At 36.4% G+C, this 16,207-nt stretch overlaps 3 protein-coding genes across 6 annotated transcripts; 2 read left to right on the plus strand and 1 right to left on the minus strand.

The window, feature by feature from the left end:
* Window positions 1–2,122: 2,122 nt before the first annotated feature.
* On the plus strand, window positions 2,123–6,041 carry LOC130418067 (protein shisa-like-2A). 2 transcript variants are annotated; one of them, XR_008906274.1, is made up of 4 exons: window positions 2,123–2,496; window positions 3,396–3,532; window positions 4,395–4,571; window positions 4,935–6,041. XR_008906274.1 is itself a non-coding variant. In XM_056743997.1 (3 exons), the coding sequence occupies exons 1-3, from the start codon at window positions 2,315–2,317 to the stop codon at window positions 4,430–4,432; spliced, it is 357 nt and encodes a 118-aa protein (XP_056599975.1). In that variant the 5' UTR covers window positions 2,123–2,314; the 3' UTR covers window positions 4,433–6,041. The 2 variants fall into 2 exon arrangements, 1 of the variants encoding a protein (XP_056599975.1); XM_056743997.1 differs by having other exon boundaries at window positions 4,395–6,041.
* A 1,649-nt stretch (window positions 6,042–7,690) lies between these two features.
* LOC130418431 (type III endosome membrane protein TEMP-like) lies at window positions 7,691–12,019 on the plus strand. Of its 2 annotated transcripts, none has more exons than XM_056744578.1 (3): window positions 7,691–9,830; window positions 10,307–10,384; window positions 11,186–12,019. In XM_056744578.1, the coding sequence occupies exons 2-3, from the start codon at window positions 10,345–10,347 to the stop codon at window positions 11,563–11,565; spliced, it is 420 nt and encodes a 139-aa protein (XP_056600556.1). In that variant the 5' UTR covers window positions 7,691–9,830; window positions 10,307–10,344; the 3' UTR covers window positions 11,566–12,019. The 2 variants fall into 2 exon arrangements, with proteins under 2 accessions (XP_056600556.1, XP_056600555.1); XM_056744577.1 differs by having other exon boundaries at window positions 7,697–9,830; window positions 10,185–10,384.
* Window positions 12,006–15,960, minus strand: tmem125b (transmembrane protein 125b). 2 transcript variants are annotated; one of them, XM_056744574.1, is made up of 2 exons: window positions 15,768–15,960; window positions 12,006–14,458 (listed from the first exon to the last, which is right to left on the minus strand). In XM_056744574.1, the coding sequence occupies exons 1-2, from the start codon at window positions 15,883–15,885 to the stop codon at window positions 13,779–13,781; spliced, it is 798 nt and encodes a 265-aa protein (XP_056600552.1). In that variant the 5' UTR covers window positions 15,886–15,960; the 3' UTR covers window positions 12,006–13,778. The 2 variants fall into 2 exon arrangements, with proteins under 2 accessions (XP_056600552.1, XP_056600553.1); XM_056744575.1 differs by having other exon boundaries at window positions 15,483–15,960.
* Between the last annotated feature and the right edge of the window lie 247 nt (window positions 15,961–16,207).

The raw sequence follows: 16,207 nt of genomic DNA on the forward strand, positions 1-16,207 counted from the left end.
TAGTTTACACTTAGGAAGATTTAGTTTTAAAAATGGGCACATAATGTACCTTTTGTCCCCAATACAAATTCCTTATATGTCCAGACATACTTGACAAAAAGCTTCTTTTGACTTTGACAACAAAAACATTTACGTTTCAACAGTTTAAGGAAAGAGATGAAGTTCATTAAACACATTTGAATTTACTTACAACATGCACGGGGTTGATGAATAGGCTGGTATCCATCTGTATTTATACTAAGGCTCACCTTTACCAAGGCCAGTTTTTAACATGGCATTCAATGCAGTTCTGTGATTTAACCCCTTGTCTTATAATTTGGACACAAATTCAGTCAGTTCACCTTCTTGCAATCTCTGAAATACATGCAGAAAGGGGACAAATGTCCCAAACAAATGACACTTTGAGTCAACAATCATAAATATTGTTTGACAGTTTTACCACTGTTAAACAATAACAACAAAACAGCAAAAGTTTAATCCTTGGTCATAAATAATTTAGATCAACATGTTGGACATCTTGACAGGGATCAGAAATATAGTATGACCACGTATAGCAGACTATTTCATTGATTCAAATGTGAATACCTTTGTGTGATATTATTGGTGTAGGGGCATATCGCAAGACCTTTTTAAAACAAAATGAAGGCTTTATCCTGATCATGCATGCAATGAAAACATTTGCCAAGAGTGCTTCTTTGTGAAATTTCATTGAAATAATTTACTGTCATCATTTGTAAAGAAATCACAAATCCCTTTGGCAGAATTCTTGTCTGACCTCTGCAGGGGGCTGTGTTCCTGTTCAATTTGACAAGATTTGACAAATGTGTTGCTTTGCTATCAAGCTGAGACACAACAAAGAAGGTATAAAAACGTGCCCAAGAACTGGCAACCATGTGATCCGTGCTTTTGTGTTTTTGTCAACATGCAGGTCATCGGGCATAAAGAAAACCAAGAAAACTAAAAACAGTGTTTTTTATAAAGGTTTCTCACTCTGTCCAATAGTCCCTGATTTCATTTTAAGTCCACACATAAAATAACATTTGAAGGTTTACATATTATTATTAATTTTAAGGCACTATTTCTTGGACACCAGTGTTGTTTTTGTATGGTCTGTGTTCTCATTTCAGGTACAGAATTGTCGCCAAGGACTTAACATGAGATTTATAAGAACAGCACAGCTTCAGAATATATTTTACTTTTGTGGGCTGTAGTGAGGTGTTGCATTTCAAAGCAGTTTTGTATGATACTTTTACGAAAAAATCTGACTTACGCATGTTATGTGAAAAAAATCTTATTTGAGGTTTATAATCGATGTCACATTAAGTCCTACCAGGGCCCTGGATTCATTTACCCCACCACTCAATTTCATGTCCATCATATTTAGCCATACATCATCAAAATGGGCAACCAATTAAACAATGCTTTGTTGCTAAAACACACACTGGCTCAGTAATAGTAATAAGGTCACATGACATGCAATTCAAACAACATAAAACAAAACAATAAATGAGGTAAACAAAATGTTTATTGCCAAATATTGCCAAACATCTATTAAATCCAACCTGTGAGAAGCTTAGGCTACCACACGCCTGAAGGCAAATCCATATAACCCACATCAAGTAAACTACATTTACTTTAGACTCTATTTCATTACATCAGAATAAACTCCAAAAACAATCAGAGATGTACAATAAATTAAAAGTAACACACCCATTAAGATGGAGCAGAGGGCTGTGCTTCAAGTGTTCCAACATTTTTATCATCCCAAACATATTTATTAGCCTAAAAATACATTTTTTACAAAGTCCATCCTAGAGTGAGATGTGACACGTCCACACTATGTAATGCTCTTAAAACTCTATACTAATGGTTGTATTCTAAAGTAATAAACTCAATGGAAATGCACAAGATATGGATGGACGTTGTGTCACTATCTGCATGTTATGTCATTAAAACTCAATGTATAAAACTTGAAATATTTCTTACATGTTACGATTGTACATTCTGTGATTCAAGTATCATGTGGACATTTGCAATGGTCACATTTCTAAATGTTTTTTTTAAATCTGGGTCTCGGTAACACCATTATGCTCGTAGAGGGTTTGGCAGTAACATGCTGGTTTAGTGAGAGATGACATCAGCACTCATTCAGTCAGACCGCAGCATGCATCGGCTTAAATTGAAACAGCAAGTTTGTATTTTGCGCAGATATTTTGTCATCTAGTATACGGATTTACGCATGAAAGAAACGAATGATTTTTATTTGGAAGTAATGCGTCAATAAACACATATTTAGGATAAGTTGGGCATCATTATGAGCGCGATATGCACGAGTTACCAGAGTCCAGAGAAAGGTTTCGTGAAGGGATTTTCTTGTCCCGCACCGGAGGGTGACAGTCGTGCTGTTTACTGCTGTGGATTTAATGATGTGAAGTACTGCTGTGATGATCCCAACAGCTTTTTCCCTTATGAACATGGGTATATGTGGTGGCTCAGGTAAGAAACCATAATATTGTATAGAAGCATTTTAGCCTACACCTTTGGAGAAAATAAATAAATTCTGAAAACATGTTATCGACTTATTAAATGTACATAAAGTCCTACGATCACTTTATAGCCTAATAACTATTAACATTAACAAACATGTGGACTAAGCAAAAAGCAAGAAGTAAGCTTACATTACTTAAGAACCAGCTGAATAGGTCCATTAAAAATCTTTAATATAGGAAGAAGAACCTTTCTGTTTCACAAAAGATTATTTATATTGTAAGTAAGTAAGAAAAGGTATTCTTATAAGAACCTTTATGCAAATAGTTCCTTTGGGAACAGAAATGGTTCTTCTGTGGGATTTTATATCACCATTTTTAGTGATGTAATTGAATGAAGCTTAACAGGTAAGCTAATGGAAATAGATCCTTTGGTTGATAGTTTCATATATTGTATTTAAATGAACATGGTTAAGCGACATCTCTCTGACTTGTTGAATACTGGTTGAAGTACATATAAAAAACAATTTAAATATTCTGTTACATAACAGTGGACAAATTTGGTCAATTATTAAATGTATCCCATTAAAAAACATTGTAGACTTTGGAGCGATGGAACCGGAAAATAATTGAAAATTTGTGCGAGACTTGCATTATTCACTTACCCTCATATTGGACCAATAACCAAGAGTGTTGGCAACCAAACAACATTATATTGCATTGACCTCTATTGTATGAGCACTAAACCACTGAGACATTTCTCAAAAAATCTTCTTTTGTGTTCCACAGTCATACTGATTTATAATGACATGAGAGTGAATAAAAGATGCAAGAATATTTGGGTAACAAACCATTTTGTGTTTGTGTTGCTGAATTGGCTTGTTGTAAAATATGACTTTGTCTCTTTAGTATTGGAGCTCTGGTTGGTCTGTCCATAGCTGCTGTGGTCTTACTGGCCTACGTCATCAACGTGTGTGTTCTTTGCTATCTCTTCATTGCTACAAAGCCTGGTCACAGGGACAACGGCCTTACTCTAAGTGTGCCAGGTTAGTGACAATCATATGATGGAGATCAATGAGTACTGTGATGCATCTGTAGCAGCAGTATTTTTCGGTAACAATTATTTTTGCAACAAATTAAAGTACAAAACTTAACCTCTTACCATCACTGGGGTGGTGCCTTTCAAAGCACATTTATGTACCTGTACAGGTACAAAACAAAAGGTTGTTTCATTTTGGATACATAACTTTACCCTTAAGATGTTTTGGAAGGAGCCTTAAGGGTACCACCTGAGTGACAGCTATAGTATCTGGTGTTACAACAAGTGTTGTTCTCCCACATATTTACTTCAAAATTAATCATGATTTTGATTCATTCTTTTGAACAAATTACCACAAATCAACTAGGCATGAAGTATACTTAGTGCCACCATGGACCAGCAAAATAAACACGTACAAGCTGAAATTGGTGACTCATGCTGGATAAATGATCTCCTGATGTTCTTTTATGTCCGTGCTTCACACATTGTCTGCTTGTTGAATGGATTTAGAGCACCGAATAAGAATCAAAGGCATTGAATCAGTATGTTCTATGTCACAGTTACAAGTAAGGGATAATGTTGGTGGTAATAAACCTAGAGAGGATGATCATGCAGAGGGATCTTGTATCCCTTTTTTCAATAATAACTTAATATAATTCCACATTAACACTGCTGTATTTACTAGGTTCTAAATTTGTCATCATCATGTGAGAAGAAAGCTCTAGTACTGTTGGGTAATTGGTTGCTCTCTGGTACAATGGTTATTTAAACAGCTTAGGAGTCATTATACAAAGATATCTGATTGCAGAATGGTATAATTCATATATTATTCAATATAAGTCTATCAATAACTTTTTTTTCTGGATCAGAACCAACGTTTGAGCCCAGTCACTCTGCTGGACCTTAAGGTCTTATCATTTCTTCAACCACAAACTATGACTGTGAAAACCAACCCGCCGATCCTGATCAACTGTTTCTGCCTTGCTTCACTGCAGCTGTTACTAGAGTCAATGTGGACGGACCCATATAGAGATCAGTCCTGTTTGGTACAGTATAGGCTTGTTCTGGATTATGTTAAACAAAGTCCTGGTTGTAATTATTTCTGCTTACCATGTAACTTTGTTTTGTAATGTCAGAGGAGATTATTACACATGCAAGTTTTGAATCACAAGTTTTCATATTTAATAATGTTTAAGTGTTTGGGTTATGTGTAAGTAAAAAAAAGTTTAATAAAATGAGGAGATTTAAAAGTGCATCTATGTGTAGGACTACCCTTTTTAAAGTGTGATGTGAAAAGTCACATGAACTGTAGAAATACGTGTTCATGGTTAGTATGAAATTAACATTTGATTATTAATTTCATTAAGTTAAGATATTTAGTTGCCTTCTTTCTTTTGGATCTGTTGCAGCATCTGACTTCAGCAATTTAATCCAAATTCCACTCTACAGACATTCACACCTGGACAACCCTAATAAACCCATATTTATTGGTCACAGTCATGAATGGAATCTAAGTCAGACACAAACCTGCCCTGCACACTTATTCACAGCAGAGTGTTTGGTAAGATGACCTATAAAATGACCCATTGATAACAGGGTGCAAACCAGAAAGCCACACGTCACACAGATCCATAACCTTTGAGAATTACATCATCTCCTGATTAACCTCTCTTTACTGACCTTGTGCTATTCCTGCAATATTCATACTTTGTTTGAAAAGCACACATTTCAATTATTAATTCTCACCATTACATGTATAAAAAAGTTTTATTTGCAATTTTTGTATATACGACCCTGCCGTTATAGCTGGTTTTTCAAAGCCTGGGTCACTTATTGTAAACAAAGCTTTGTAGGCTTCACTTATTGGCTCCCTAGAATAAAATGTTAAATGCTCATTAATTTGCAGTAGATTAAAGGATCTACTAAATAAATGTAAATGTTATATTTTAATTCAAGTGGAATGCAACATCATATATCTGCATTTTCTTAATATTGATTTACACTAGTGGTGGGCCGTTAACGGCGTTAACGTGCTGCGTTAACGTGAGACTCTTATCGCGCGTTCAAAAAAATGTCGCCGTTAATCTATTCTCAAAGTTGGGTTGGGAGCTGGGTCTATACTACGCAAGCTATGATGACTTTCACCTTGATATTTTAGCGCGGATGTATACCAGCTTAACTGCACTGTACGGGGCGAGAACGAGATTTTTCAACTCGCGTGATTCGCGTCATTCGCGGAAGCAGAAGCCGACTCATCATCTCATAACCAGGGCTTCATTCGCGCGATTCGCGCAGCAAGTAGGTCTATTGGCTCTTTTCATTAACATATAAATCACTCGCGCTTGACACGCCATTCGCGTTTGTTCTGAACACAACATAACGTTACTGTGAAATTACCGCATCAAACGTGACGTGCTAACATGGATGCAGCTATGAAGCCGCCGGGTTTGCTTCAGGGAATATTAATTTTTAAGAAGCTTCCCAATAGAAACATCGACAAGACTAAGGTTGTTTGCACCTTGTGCAATGCGGAATTGGTTTAAAAAAAACACTTTCTCTCAACAGGTAGTGGTCTAGCTTTAGTTGAAACCAGTAACTTTGTATTGAGATCTAATGTATTATGGCTCCTGTATGACATATCGCTTGTTGCTCCCTCACTCTTTGTAAGTCGCTTTGGATAAAAGCTTGTGCTAAATGACTAAATGTAAATGTACTGTAGGAGCTCTTCCAGTCTCAAGTACCACCTAAACGGAAATCATCCCTTAGCTAATGCGGAAGTAAACACAAGTTCATTTTATTGAACATAATTTAATTTTCATCACCAATTATCATAGTAGAACAGCTTTCTCAAGCAGTTTGTGATGCATTTTGGAAACAGGAGATGAGCCCCTGGTCTAATGCGCCACCTGGCTTGAGAAACCCGTTCTCAAAGACTTACTTTTAGTCATTATTTGGGTAGCACACATATTCTGAATGCCTTCGGCAGAATTCAAATGAGCCATTTTAATCTAGATTAATCTAGATTAAAAAAATTAATCTATGCCCACCACTAATTTACACCTTTTTTGTCCACAGGGTAAATGGAAAGGAGATCAATAAGTGAGATTATTTAGTTTGATGCCGTTAGCAGACATTTTTCCTCTAAAGGAACTTGGAAACACTAATTGCAGGCTTTGTCCAGCCCAGAAATTTCTCTTGTTCTATAGTCTTTACAAAAAAAATTGGTGTAAAGGAAACCAATTACTGATCAAAGCTTTTTAAGGATGAGTTTGAGTAGTTTTTTTTCACATTGGTTCTGGATGGTTGAAAGCTCTCGTTAAACTCTGGGCTTTCAATGAACGCTTGGTCGACTCCACATGATGTGAGATGTCTTAAAGTCTCTAGATTGTGAAGTTAATTTAAATATGGATGAAAGACAGGAGAGCATTAGACATTGCCATATTCTAAGAATCTAATGATATAGGATGACATGCATGCCAGCCGGTCACACAAATGACGTAAAGAAAATGGGGGTTTCTTTTAAAATCGACCATCATCCTGTGCTAATACTACACAATTGTATTTTAAAGGACCAGTGTGTAATTTTTGGGAGGGTCTACTGACAGAAATGCAATATAATATATTATAAAGATCTTACATAATGAAGTTACGTTTTTTCGTTAGAATAAGCTATTTCTATCTACATACATCGCGGATGTAACATGTTGTTGTTTTCTCTGTAGTGCTTTGAAAGAGAGGATTGGAGTGAGCCGTTGGTTGCAATTTGCAACCTCACCACCAGATGCCGCTAGATATTATTGACACAATGATATAAACACACAATGAATAATAGAAAGACAAAACACTGGTTAATTTTCAAAATAAAAGTCAAACCCCAATTAAGAATTTTAAATAAAGAATGAATGACATTTAAAAGAGAGCGCAAAGGATATTAGAGAAGGCATGAATTAAAATCACACTTTTAACCCGAGCTTTTGTTAAATAAGAGGGAATTGTATTCAAGCGAACATCATGTAAGTGTTAGAACTGATAACTAGGGATGAGCGAGTACAGCATTATCTGTATCCGTATCTGTATCTGTCAACCATATGAATTATCTGTATTCGTATCTGTACTCGGACTGGGAGGGGCCTAACCCGGAAATGGGCGGGATTTAACCCGGAAGTGGGTCGGGTTGTCTTGATATGGGCGGGGCTTTAACCGGTATGTTATTTTAAGCATGCAATTGATATGGGTTGATCAGAAATTGTTATATTTATTGCTGATTATAAAACTATTTACATGACAGCATCAGCATTGAGCTTCAGATCAATGGTTTTGATCACGATAACAAACGAACTATATTCAGAACAAGTTTGGCAACAATGAATACAACACATGCGGTTGCAATTATGAAGTAAAATGTAATGAACAAGAGTTTTCATCTCAACATAACTTTATTTTTTTAACTTTTAATTAAAAACTGGTTAGAGCCAGCTGACGGTTTAAAAAAGAAAAATAAACTCCGACAGGCGGAGACGCAACGCGAGGCGCATTCTACCAAGCACCACGTCTGAACAAACCCCACGTTTACCAGAACTCTTCTCGTTAATAAGTACTACAAACCGAAATAAAAAACAAACCTGACGCTGAAGAAACCCTAAACGTTAACGGAAAAGACCCGCAAACCTGAGTGACTGAGGGAGAGACAGATAGACAGAGCGCTGTTCTCTTCTCAGTGTTCTGTGTGTGAGTGAGCAGAGCGGGATACAGTCAGCAACACAATGAGGATTTTTATTCAATCCGAGCACAGATATTGACTCGTATTACTCGTATGATACTCGTACTCGGCAAAAGTGCTTTATCCGTACCGGATACTCGTTTCAGCCGAGTATCCGGCTCAACTCTACTGATAACGTTGTTAACTGAAATTACAGCTGTTATTGACACCAGGCCCAGCGAATGCCAGGACCTGGAATGCACCTATCTATGACGATATTGATAGGATGAACACAGCCTTCACAGAACAATACCAACGACTACTTCTCTAGCCCCGCCCACTGGTTCGTGCATGATAATTCTGAAGTAACACACGTGGTTCGGAACCAGATAGAGCGAGCAAGCAATAAACAAACATGCCGTTAAAGATAGATCAATATTGTGCCATCCCTGGTTGTGGAAGAATACAGTCGCTGCATAACCTTCCTTCGAATTCGGACATTAGTAATGTGGAAAAAAACATGGAGCGTTTGCTGTTTCATTTCTCCGAGAATTCCTTTGTGAACAAGGCAGAGATTGACACGGATTTGTGGAATGACTAAAATTTAAAAGCAGTGCTGTGTCGTCAATTTTGGATCCGATAGGAATGGTGCAGCAATCTTGTGTGAGTAAAACATTTTTGTACTATGCGCACAATGCTTTGTTAGAGATCGCTTGATGTGTTCTGAGCACTATTCGCACAAGATTAGTATTACCTATGGACCTCAGTCATTTGTTATACTTGCAGAGGTAGTCTGTGATCCTAAGCCTGTGCGAATCAGCATCTCTGTGACTTGACGGCTCATTTATCATTTTTCAAGGTTTTATCCACCGTTTGGGAATAATGGAGGTTATTTTGAAGTGTTCTGGTATTATTTCGGGTGCTGGGTGATATCCATAAGTTACCGGGAGTCTCCCATTTGTTTATTTATCATGGAAACTCTCATAACATTTGAGACCCGCAATCGTGGTGATCTTTTTTCCGGTTCGCGATCACGGGTCTCAAATGCTGACAGGTACAGTCATGTATCATTAAACATCCAGGAAATAAGTCAGTCAAATCATCTCACGTGAATGCGTCACATGAAATACTGATGTGTGGAGGTCATTTATAAATCCCTGGGGGTCTCCAGATAATACTAATGCCGTGCGAAAACAAGCGTTTGTCGAGCTGGCCTCAAAACCAGTTATAGTCTATTACTTCTTGATTTTTATTTTTTTCAATGTAAGAATCAAGCAAACGTCATAACTATACCTCATTCAACAGTATAAAACAATAAACAAGGCCAGTTCATGAGTCCTTTAACAGCAGACTGTAATTAGAGCAGTATGTAAACATCTCGCGGAGAGATCACTTGATAGCAATAACACTAGGAACTAGAAATGAGTCACATTGTCATAAACATTATCTATTAACCCAACTATTAACCCCACAGTTACACCTCCGTTAACCTTTGTTCAGAAGCTTCCATAGCTGAACTTCTTAACAGAAAACAAAAGTAAGCAATAACGCTCACTCTGTAATACTTCATGGACAAAGAAATATAGGACTTCTAAAAAACCAGGTGGTATGTAATACAAATTCTACTTTATTTTGCTTTGTTTGTTTGGATGTATGATATTACTTATTTAATCACATGAGAGTCAGATGACTGCTGCAAGTGTCTGCATTCACTTATATGACTATTTAAGGAACTACACATTAGAAATGTTTGAAAACCACTGTTGATGTGACACTGAAAAATGCCCAATAAAACTTTACTGTATACTCGCATGTACTAAATACTGTAACTAATGTAATACCAACATTTTACCATCTATCGTCTGCGTTTATATCAGTTATTCACTTTTTTATCCCCTACTGTATTTACCCAGTTTACAAATAAAAAATTCTATCTTAAAAATATTGTCTCTTCGTATAGGTTACACATCGTCATGGTAAATATCCACCTCAGAGTTGATTTGTTTCTAGTTACATATATGGTTGCACTTTCTGCGTGTGTGCATATTGGTTCTCAACACAAACAAGCAACTTTTTCGTCAGATCTTCAAACCTCGGAAATATCTTCAGATAGCCAAGAAATGGACATTATTGGATCAGCGGAGCTAGAAAAATCCAACGGTTAGTAGCCTACATCTGTTTAATTATTAAAAAACTGCTCATAATTAATGTAAAAACTGCATTGAAACAATATGAATTATTTATAACCTATATATCAAACATGATGTGTTCCATCTTTTATTAATGAGCAGATAATGAAATAAACTGTGAAAGTTCATTGTAAACTTTTGACTGAAGTTGATGAAAATACACCAGAAACTAACATCACAAGTATTTATTATGCTTCTTCAAAAATATTTGTACTAGGCATACGACTTAAAATTTGCTTCTTGGTAATGAATTGTAATGTGTAAAATGGCATACTCTATTAAAAATACAATAGCACATAAGATAATTTAGTTCCTCAGTTTTTTAAAACATAAACTGCAGTACAGTGATGCACTTAAAGAAAGTCTAGACGAGGCATCACAGAGGATATGCCTGGAAAAATAACATTCCAGAGAATGCAACGGCTGTATATTTGTTTAAGTGTTTAAACATAAACGTGTTACTTAATCTATAAAGCTAAAAATATACTTTTTGCATTGGGCATCAACTGTGTGTTTAAACTTCTGATTGTGTTTACTTTGGATAAAAATGTCTGCTACACTAAATGACTAACCTGGTATGTCAATGTAAAACTAAAATGCTGTGAGTGGATTTTTGAATACATAAAATGTCTGTACCTCAATACCACCTCTGACAAGTGCTTTAAGTCCTGTCCAAACTTTGTGTCTCAACAAAAATATGTCTAGACAGGAGAAAATCCTGCACTTGCCAAGTTGCCATGATCTTTAATGTCATGATTTTTTATTTCATCAGGCACATATCCCAGCACTGGATTTCGCTCCACATGGCCGTCTGTACTCGGCACTGTGATAGCAGTGCTTTCCATCGCCCTCATGATAGCAGTGGCTGTGAAATACCATCTCTTCAAGAGCTGCCAACTTAGAAACTCACATGAATTGCTCCTAGAGGGAGATAGAGACAGCCAGTATAGCCACGCCGGGGCTCTGGAGGGGGGTGTGGCAGTGAGAGGCATGAGGGGCAGAATGATCGATACGAGCGAGGATAATTCGGGTGAAGATGATGATGGCTTCATTGAGGATAACTACATCCAGGCTAGCGAGAGGGAGGACTATCAGGAAGATGTCGAGGACACGGATGATGAGCTGATCATTTCAGAGTCAGACATTGAGTAAACGGATTTTGTCCACCACTACACACATCCTGCTCTATATGTTACACTTCCTTCTAATCATAGGGCATTATCACTGACTCATGAATGAGAGTAATAATAGACTGGGACTATGAATGGACTGTAAAAAAAACTATGATTTTGATATGGGTAGTTGATAATATAACGTACATGTGTCCTATATGGTGTGACCTAGCAAAAATTTTGAAAAACTTGAATGAATATAAATCTCTCTTATGCTATTTCATGGTATATTCTAAATTTAAATAATATAAAATAAGCTATTATTAACAGTTTGTTTTCTTAACTTTTGCTGTCACAACATAAAACAAAATTAGGATTTATTTGCCATTTTCATTATGAAACCAAGATTTCATGTATTTAGATAAAGTTTTATACTCCTTTTATACTTAAGTGTTTTAATGTAAAATAGGCACAATAAACCATGATGAATTTGATTTATTTTACATACATTAAGATTTCACCACAAAAGCATTAAAAAAACTCTATATTGAAACGTTATTGCTATATACATGTAGCCTATATAACATATACTGTGTATAGTTATAAATGAAGAGCTTTTTTCCAAAACGCTATAACTCCATTTTAATAGTTTTCATGAAAATGACATTTTCTTACCTAGACCCATACATTTTGTTAATTTTTAATGTATCTTGTTAAAGTGGTCTGTTGGCTGAGTCTGAACATGTTAAACAATGATTGTGAAATGAAACAACAATATTGTCGATTATTAATTCAAATGCATGAAATAAATAACAGCCAAATAAAATAAATAGTAACAAACTAAATAGTAAAATAAAATAGAGATTTTAAATTTCATGTTTAATATTTTCCACCACATACAATAAATAATTTAGAAATAACACATAAAAATACCACTAACGAGTGAATTCTGATTGGTCGAGAGGACATATTGCATTTAGGCTAAAAACAGTTTCGGGATTTATAGCGTTTTGGAAAGAAACTTCATCTTGCAGTACATTTTAAACAAGAAATTGGCATGCATTTGTAATGCAAAATGCTTGTTTTAATCGCTTTTTTGAACGGTTTGCTAAAATAATCTTCTATATTCACGTTTTGGTGCCATATTCAAACAGTTGTGTAACAACAGACAACTTGTGATGCATGAACTCGACAGGTATGCCGAAAGTCAAGATCGAATAATAAACAAACAAAATATGAGCAAAGATCGATCGATTAAAACAGCATTATATTAAAAAATATTGAACTTATACACCAACGATATTATTCCTTTGAAGACTATTCCTACTAACTTTATTAACATACAGTTTACATTTTAATATTGTCTTTATTTGATATTTCCATTAGGCTCTGGCAGAGGTTAAGTTGGCATATGTGTTTGCACCACAACACGTCTGCATCTGATGACGTTTGAGAAATTATGAAATGGAAACGAAAACTTTTTAGTTGCTTTGAATTGAATGAAATTAATGACCTTTAGTTCGTTTCAATATATGGGGTCAAATAAAGATATCTCAAAGGAATAAATACCCTCGCCCAGGGGTTTTCAAAGTGGGGTCCGGGGAGGGGCCTCTAGAAGGTTGCAAGGTGTTCCCAGAAAATTTTAGGGATAAGATACAGCAAAAAGTCTTTTGAAGATTATTATTGTTTCATTTCTAAATGTTTATCTGCTTATTTGCTGCATTAGAATTGTTCATATTTGCTATCTTTCTAACTTTCTTTCTGTGTTTTTCTTACCATAGTTCGGTTTTTTGCACAAGTGAAAGTGTCACCAACTATTTAAATTCTGAAACAACAAAAATAATCTTTCTAAAATCATATTTACCATTTATCTAACAACGTTTAACTGTTACGTACACATAAATCTATAGATCGATAAGCATTTTACAAAGCCTTATTTGGGCGTCCTTGGCACCATAAAGTTGATAACCCCTGGTCTAGCCTAATAAGAACTGCCAGAGCTTCATTTATGGTTCTATGGAAATTTTAGTTTGGGGGTCAAATCCCCAAAACTTCTAAGGGAAACGTATTTCAAATGCAATAGGTTCAGTATCTGAAAACAACAAACAAACACACTGCTAGAGAAAACACATTTAACAACTTCAGCGTGACAACTACTGCATGCTGAATAGATAAAAAAGGTAGTATGCGGTTTTCACATACTTAAATGCTGTAATTGTGTCTGTTTTCTTTCACATTTTCTTCTATTTTTACTCACAACAAATGTGACTGACTTGAGGCTGAATCCCTCCATGGTCTGTTCCTTGACCCCGTCACTGTATAAACTCTCACCCTCCGTCTTCTTCTTTGCCTCCTTGTGTTTCTCCTTCCCTGCTCATAAACCACCACCCCATACACCATCACAACCAGCAGCACAGTGCCCCCACTGACCAGGAGGGCCACCCCAGAAAAAAACATGTCTGACTGGTTGAGTCCGAGCAGCGTAGTCCCACAAATCACCAGTGCAAAGCCAGCAAAGAGAAACAGCAATGGATCCGCAGTTCCTCCAGTCCGCAGTTGTTCTATGTGTCTTCGGCTGCGTATGCAGCCCATGTCCTGTACAGCAGAGCTGAGCAGCTGCTTCAATAGGACCACCAGGGCCAAGAGGCAAAGCATTGAACCTACTCCCAGACGCCACAGCGCAGAGAGCCCAACGGCGGAGGAGGCAGTAGAGAGAAGCCCAACGCCAGCCGAACCCAGTCCCAGAACCATAGCCACAGAAAAACAGTAGCACAGGATGCACACGTGTGGCTCCCTGAACCACCACAGCTCCACCTGCTCCTCCACAGCTTGACGCTGTAGCCACAAAGGATCCACTTGCAGATGGAAAGAAGCTCCAGGACTCAGGACACTCAGAGGGACCAGCTCCATCTCAAGCAGCTTGCTGGTCAACACTGTATAATCCAAAGTAAAACATCAAGTGAGAAATATCATAAATGTGCTTTAATTAGAGCATTAAAAACTTTTTGACATATTTATCACAAAATAAGGAAATCAAGAGTTTCTCTAACACACTGTGAATTATAAAAGTTGTCAAAATGAATTTTTGGTTTATATTGGTTGATGCTGATTTTGCATCTTTGCATCTTGATTTTGCCTTTGTATTTTTCAAAATAACACTTCCTCCAAATATATATATATATATTTATATAGCTGCAGAAAAAATTAAGAGACCATTCCAAATTTTCATTTAATCAGCATTTCTAGATCTATTGTGGCCATTCCAGTCCAGTGTCTGTTGAATTTCAACAAAATCAAACCTCAGGAGTGACAAAGTCATCCAATAGCAATGTGAAAGATTGATAGAATGACAAGACGCGTAAAAACTGTGATTAATAAATATATTTTTGTTACTTTTTCTACAAAATATTACTGTTGTATTGCTTAAAAATGAATCTAAACTTGTTTTCTTTGCAGTTTTTGAGCAGTCAAAAAAAAAAAGAGCATTTTGACCTGTTTCTCCAGTTTTGATTTTTGCAAACATAAACAATGTTTTTTGAATTTGGGTGAAATATTGTTAGTTTGAAGCACATACCTGTATACAGTAGCATATATATTGTCATACTCGTAAAAACCTTAATTCAACATTAAGAACCTTCACCTTTTAATTTTGAAACTAAAGTATAATTGTGTCAATATATCAATTTCTGACATTAATATTTTTTGTTTATTTATTTATTCATTCATTCATGCCTTCTGCAATGGGTGACAGACTTTGTAATGCTGCTGAATGCTGGTTCTATGAAATCACACCAAAAAGATGTGAATTAAACAAGATCTACACATTTCAGTTAGTGAACGCAAACACGTATTTAATTCATATCATACTATTAAATATATATCATACTTTCAGAATATCAAATCATAATATACAAAAAAAGTTTATATTTCTTGTGACCAAATGAAGAGTTGACTCACCTTATTTAAGTTCAGCATATCTCTGATACATCCACAAATCAACTCAGTTGGAGGATTTTTCCAACATTTGTTATAGGACAGTTTCACAACGATCATCGTAAATCCTACAGCAAATGACTGTCCTTGTCTATATGATAAAGTCCCAATTTACGGAGCTAGATGTAAAAAGCTTCATTCCTATTTTTTTCTAAAACTTACACACATCCTCAATTTGCTTTGGCTATAGAGCAGTACTATTTACGTCACATTTCTCTCTCACATTTGTCTCTCTCACTCTTTGTTTACCTGTCTCTCTTAATGCATGGCGTGTCACGGTGCAAGCGAACTGGACACTGGTGTCAAGCATTTCGAACGATGTCAGACTCCTGCCACATTCCACCAGGACAATAAAATAGTTTCTCATTGTCTTCTTTGTGACACACCAACTTCATGTCGACAAACAGAGAACACACGCATGCTTGCGCTCACACACAGATGCGCTCGCATGTGTACGCCTAACGGGCAGACTGACATGGACAACCAAGGGCGTCTTTCAAGGCATTGTGGGAAAGACAATAGGCCAACTGGAGGGACTTACAGAGAGACATCCCACCAATGAAGCTCTGAAGTCACGCTTTCAGCATAATGGACATTTTGTGACTGTAAGGATGGTGTCATGCACATGACATAAGTTTGCTTGGTTTCTGCAACAATAGAGCCAGTCTTCTCAGCTCTCTTTGTGGCAT

Source organism: Triplophysa dalaica, chromosome 3, assembly GCF_015846415.1.
Source record: "Triplophysa dalaica isolate WHDGS20190420 chromosome 3, ASM1584641v1, whole genome shotgun sequence".
Classification (NCBI taxonomy): domain Eukaryota; kingdom Metazoa; phylum Chordata; class Actinopteri; order Cypriniformes; family Nemacheilidae; genus Triplophysa; species Triplophysa dalaica.

Excerpts from the sequence above, each read along its gene's own strand:
- tmem125b (XM_056744574.1), bottom strand. The coding sequence starts at position 15,885 with ATGAGAAACTATTTTATTGTCCTGGTGGAATGTGGCAGGAGTCTGACA. Across the intron at positions 14,459-15,767 it reads CCATGCATTAAGAGAGACAG|TGTTGACCAGCAAGCTGCTT; the intron begins GTAAACAAAGAG and ends TGGATTATACAG.
- LOC130418067 (XM_056743997.1), top strand. The coding sequence starts at position 2,315 with ATGAGCGCGATATGCACGAGTTACCAGAGTCCAGAGAAAGGTTTCGTG. Across the intron at positions 2,497-3,395 it reads GGGTATATGTGGTGGCTCAG|TATTGGAGCTCTGGTTGGTC; the intron begins GTAAGAAACCAT and ends TTGTCTCTTTAG. Across the intron at positions 3,533-4,394 it reads CCTTACTCTAAGTGTGCCAG|AACCAACGTTTGAGCCCAGT; the intron begins GTTAGTGACAAT and ends TTTCTGGATCAG.
- LOC130418431 (XM_056744577.1), top strand. The coding sequence starts at position 10,198 with ATGGTAAATATCCACCTCAGAGTTGATTTGTTTCTAGTTACATATATG. Across the intron at positions 10,385-11,185 it reads GGAGCTAGAAAAATCCAACG|GCACATATCCCAGCACTGGA; the intron begins GTTAGTAGCCTA and ends TTATTTCATCAG.